The sequence below is a fragment of the Rhincodon typus genome, chromosome 7 (assembly GCF_021869965.1).
Source record: "Rhincodon typus isolate 14 chromosome 7, sRhiTyp1.1, whole genome shotgun sequence".
Lineage (NCBI taxonomy): Eukaryota > Metazoa > Chordata > Chondrichthyes > Orectolobiformes > Rhincodontidae > Rhincodon > Rhincodon typus.
In genome coordinates this window covers 97,256,423-97,262,217 of record NC_063338.1, presented here as the reverse complement: position 1 = coordinate 97,262,217, position 5,795 = coordinate 97,256,423, and the positions used below count along the sequence as shown (strand labels likewise).

Sequence of the window (5,795 nt, the reverse complement as noted above, 5' to 3'; positions counted from 1 at the left end):
CACTCACTCACTCCCTCCCTCACCCACTCCCTCACCCACTCACACACTCACTCACACACTCACTCACACACTCATTCACACACTCATTCACACACTCACTCACTCCCTCACACACCCACTCACTCACTTACTCCCTCACTCACCCACCCACTCCCTCACTCACTCACACACTCACACACTCACTCACTCACTCCCTCACCCACTCCCTCACCCACTCACACACTCACTCACTCACTCCCTCACACACTCACTCACTCACTTACTCCCTCACTCACCCACCCACTCCCTCACCCACTCCCTCACTCACTCACTCACTCCCTCACCCACTCACACACTCACTCACACACTCACTCACACACTCACTCACTCCCTCACACACCCACTCACTCACTCACTTACTCCCTCACTCCCTCACCCACTCCCTCACCCACTCACACACCCACTCACTCACTCCCTCACACACTCACTCACTCACTTACTCCCTCACTCACCCACCCCCTCCCTCACTCACTCACACACTCACTGACTCCCTCACACACCCACTCACACTCACTTACTCCCTCACTCACCCACCCACTCCCTCACTCACACACACTCACTCACTCACACTCCCTCACTTACTCCCTCACTCACCCACCCACTCCCTCACTCACTCACTCACTCCCTCACACACTCACTCACTCACTCACACACTCACACACCCACTCACTCACTCACTCATTCACCGTCTTTGGTCTTCCTCCGCTTACCTCAGTCTTTCCCCATCCACCTTCTCCCCATTTCCCTCAGGTCCTGCTCTTCCCAAAGGCACATCTTTTAGGTGAGACACTGTGTGAGAGTGACTGGCCTTTCTCAATTCTTCATGAGATTTGGGCAATGCTGGCTGGGCCAGCATTTACCTAAAAAATCAACCACATTGCTGTGGGCCTGGAGTCACATGTAGGTCAGACCAAGTGAGATTGGCAGATATCCTTCTCTGAAGGACATTAGTGAATCAGATGGGTTTTTACAACAACTCACCATGATTAAACAGTCACTTTTAGACCTTTTTAATTCCATTTTATACTGAATACAAATTCCACTATCTGTCAAGTAGGATTCAAATCCAACTCTCCCAAACATTGTCCTGAGATTTGGGATGACGAGCCCAGTGGCACCGTCTCCCCTTTGACATATTCGACCAAGTGTGGCATCAAGGAGCCTGACCAACACTGGAATCAATGGGAATCCAGGGGCAAACTCTCCAGTGGTTGGAGTCATACCTGACACATAGGGAGATGTTCGTGGTTGTTGGAGGTCAATCATCTCAGCTTCAGGACATCTCTGCAGGAGGCCCTCAGGGTAGTGTCCTAGGCCCAAACATCTTCAGCTGCTTCATCAATGACCTTCCCTCCATCATAAGGTCAGAAGTAGGGATGTTCGCTGATGATTGTACAATGTTCAGCACCATTCGTGACTCCTCAGATACTGAAGCAGTCCACGTTCACATGCAACAAGATCTGGACAATATCCAGGCTTGGGCTGACAAGTGGCAAGTGAAATTTGCGCCACACAAATGCCAGGCTATGGCCATCACCAATAAGAGACAATCTAACCACCGCCCCTTGGCATTCAATGGTGTTACCATCACTGAATCCCCTAATATCAACACCATGGGGGTAATCATTGACCAGAAGATGAACTGGACTTGCCAAATAAATACATTGGCCACAAGAGCAGGTCAGAGGCTAAGAATGCAGCAGCGAGTAACTCATCTCCTGACTCCCCAAAGTCTGTCTATCATACACGTCCTCTCTCACCTCCATCCAAGGCCCAAGACAAACTTTTCATATCTGACAGGGATTCACCTGTATATCCTCCAACCTGGTCTACTGTTTCCGCTGCTCCCGATATGGCCTCCTCTACATCGGTGAGACCAAGTGGAGACTCGGAGACCGCTTTGTTGAGCACCTACACTCGGTTCGCAACAAACGACAACACCTTCCAGTCGTGAACCACTTCAACTCCCCCTCCCAATCCCTGGGTGACATGTCCATCCTGGGCATCCTCCAGTGTCACAATGACACCACCCGCAAACTGAAGGAGCAACACCTCATATTCCGCCTGAGGGGCTTACAGCCTGATGGCCTGAACATGGAATTCACCAGTTTTAAAATCTCCCCACCCCTGGCCTCATCCCATGTCCAACCTTCCCTCTCATCCCCACCTCCTTGGCCTGACACAACCTGTCCATCTTCTGTCTCACCTATCCGCCCCTCCCACCTCACTGACCAATCCGCACCACTCCCTACCTTCCTCCACTTATCGCCATCCCACCTACCTTCCTCCAGCTCCATGCCTCCTCCCTCTATTTATTTCCCAGCTCCCTTCGCCCTGCTCGGTCATGATGAAGGGTCCAAGCCCGAAATGTCAACTCTCCTGCACCTCTGACGTTGCCTGACCTGTTGTGTTCCTCCAGCTCCATACTATATTGACTATCCATCATTTACAAGTCACAACTCAGGAGTGTGATGGAATACTCCCCATTTATCTGAATGGGGGCAGTTCCAATAACACTTAAGAAACTTGACAGACTCCAGGACAAAGCAGCCTGTTTGATTATTATAACATCCACAAGCATCCACTCCCTCCACCACCGACGCTCAGTAGCAGCAGTGCGTACTATCTACAAGATGCACTGCAGAAATTCACAAAAGATCCTCATACAGCACCTTCCAAACCCACCACCACTTCCATCCAGAAGGACAAGGCCAGCAGATACATGGGAACACCACCCCCTGCAAGTTCCCCTCCAAGCCACTCACCATCCTGACTTGGAAATATATCGCCGTTCCTTCACTGTCACTGGGTCAAAATCCTGGAATTCCCTCCCTAAGGGCATTGTGGGTCAACCCACAGCACATGGACTGCAGCGGTTCAAGAAGGCAGCTCACCCCCACCTTCTCAAGGGGCAACTAGGGATGGGCAATAAATGCTGGGCCCAGCCAGTAATGCGTATAACCAATGAATCAATAAAATAATAAGATTTGCATCATGGGTCACTGCAAAAAAACACAATCCTGTCTTGAGTGAAGTGCTTTCCTGCAGCTCCTCTCAGACTCCATTAGCGAGAGAGGACTTGACAGGGGAGATATGGACAGGTCGTTTCCCCTTTTGGGAGAGTCTAGGACCACGGGGCATCACCTCAAAGTAAGAAGTCACACATTGAAGACAGTGATGGCAGACACATCTTCCTAAAGTGTGGGGCTTCAGCAGTAGCAAGTCTTCAGTTCTGATTGGCATCCTGAACGATGAGAGGGCTGAGCTGAGCCAGGATCCCTCACTACTCACTGACACTGAGCTCAGCCTAACTGATCAGGAATCCGAAGGGATTAGCAGTGGGGCCAGGGATCCTGCCTGCCTGCTTCTGTTTTACCTCTAGCAACACTGAGATGGTGCTGCTGAGCTCATCAGTTCCTCTGAATACTTCAGCACCTCTGCACCATCAATCAGGGCACAGACAGGAGGACAGCCACCTGTCTGAAAGATAAAACTCTCTCCACTGTCGTCAGCAGCACAGGGGCGCCCTTTCAGAATAGCAAGGGGAAATCCAAGCTCAGCGAGATCTGTCTAAGTTTCCTGCAGAGTGCGAAACATCAATGTCCTGCACCAATACAGCCTGGACAACATTCCAGCAATGATACTGCTCCTCTACCAAGCTCTTCCAGTACAGTTACAGCACCCACATCTACCCAACAATGTGGAAAGTCACCCAGGTATGTCCTGTACACAAAAAGCAGGACAAATCCAACCCGGCCAATTACCGCCCCATCTCGACCATCAGTAAAGTGATGGAAGGTGTCAGTAACAGCGCTATCAAGCAGCACCTGCTCAGCAATAACCTGCTCAGTGACGCCCAGTTTGGGTTCCGCCAGGGCCACTCAGCTCCTGACCTCATTACAGCCTTGGTTCAAACATGGACAAAAGGGCTGAATTCCAGAGATGGGGTGAGAGTGACAGCCCTTGACATCAAGGCTGCATTCTACCAAGTGTGGCATCAAGGAGCCCTGGCAAAACTGGAGTCAATGGGTATCAGGGGGCAAATGCTCCGGTGGTTGGAGTCATACCTGACACATAGGAAGATGGTTGTGGTTGTGGGAGGTCAATCATCTCAGCTCCAGGACATCTCTGCAGGAGTTCCTCAGGGTAGTGTCCTAGGCACAACCATCTTCAGCTGCTTCATCAATGACCTTCCCTCCATCATAAGGTCAGAAGTGGGGATGTTTGCCGATGATTGCACAATGTTCAGCACCATTCGTGACTCCTCAGATACTGAAGCAGTCCGTGTTCAAATGCAACAAGATCTGGACAATATCCAGGTTTGGGCTGACAAGTGGCAAGTGACATTCGTGCCACACAAATGCCAGGCTATGACCATCACCAATAAGAGACAATCTAAGAGACCATCCTTTGACATTCAATAGCGTTGCTATCACTGAATCCCCCACAATCAACATCCTGGGGGTAATCATTGACCAGAAGATGAACTGCACTTGCCAAATAAACACAATGGCCACAAGAGCAGGCCAGAAGCTGGGAATACTGCAGCGAGTAACTCCCCTCCTGACTCCCCAAAGCCTGTCCACCATCTACAAGGCACAAGTCAGGAGTGTGATGGAATACTCCCCACTTGCCTGGATGGGTGCAGCCCCAACAACACTCAAGAAGCTCCACACCATCCAGGACAAAGCAGCCGCTTGATTGGCACCACATCCACAAACATCCCACTCCCTCCACCACCGACGCTCAGTAGCAGCAGTGTGTACTATCTACAAGATGCTCTGCAGAAATTCACCAAAGATCCTCAGGCAGCACCTTCCAAACCCACGACCACTTCCATCTAGAAGGACAAGGGCAGCAGATACATGGGAACAGCACTCTCTCTAAGCCACACGCACAGCCCCAATAAGGATTCACAAAGCAACACAGATTCACCAGAATATTACCACAGAATGCAAAAGCTCAGAATTGTTACAGTGCAAGAGGAGGCCATTCAGCCCATTGTACCTACACTGGCTCTGTTATTAGTCTGGCTGTATTATCCAGTGCCAATGATCTGACCTTAACACTACATTCCGGGGTAACCTCCTGATTACATCAAAATATTTTCAGACTCAATCTGCACAACACATTCCAAATTGGTCAACCCTGCTCTTTGGAGGGACCTTTTACTCCATGAAGCCCATCTGAGAGAATAAATCCTTCTTCTTTTATGGTGCAGAATGACTCAAATTCTTAAAAAAAATCTGCCCTCCTGTTCCTTTTGCCCCTAATGAGACACATGTCCTCTCGACTCTTCTCAGTTCAAACTCCTAATAATCTGATCTGTTTACCGAGATGAACTTTTATAGGATTACTCTGGGTCCAATGGGGAAAGCCAACCCTCCTCATCTGAAATCAAATACTTTATCCCAGGAAACACAAGAATGAACCCTTCTTGAATTGCTTCCACTTCCCTGGGCTGAATGGCCTCATTCAATGATGCTAATCTCCATTTGTAATGCAGCTTTATCCACTGCCATGAATGCTGTGAGGAACTGAGAGGCTCAGTAGTTCAGGTGGGGTAAGCCTAGGCAGAGCTGGTCATGCCTCAGGGTCAGTTACAAGCTGCGTGGAGCCGTAGTAGGGGGCAGGGTCTTACCCTCTGGATGGTCCTCTCGCTGAGCGTTGAAGTTCTCGTACGAATCCCAGCGGATCAAAGGGTCGGCAGTGTTATAATCGACAGAGACACTGGGGCCATTCTCCAGGTGCTCCAT

General features: G+C 50.1%; 1 protein-coding gene across 1 annotated transcript in view; it reads right to left on the bottom strand.

Annotated features, from left to right (window-relative positions):
* Window positions 1-5,795, bottom strand: part of LOC109937127 (tensin-1-like) — a 112,114-nt gene that overhangs the window by 95,225 nt on the left and 11,094 nt on the right. Inside the window, exon 7 of the mRNA XM_048599287.1 lies at window positions 5,681-5,789. Within this exon, the coding sequence (XP_048455244.1) occupies window positions 5,681-5,789 (109 nt within the window). The remainder of the gene's footprint in view (window positions 1-5,680; window positions 5,790-5,795) is intronic.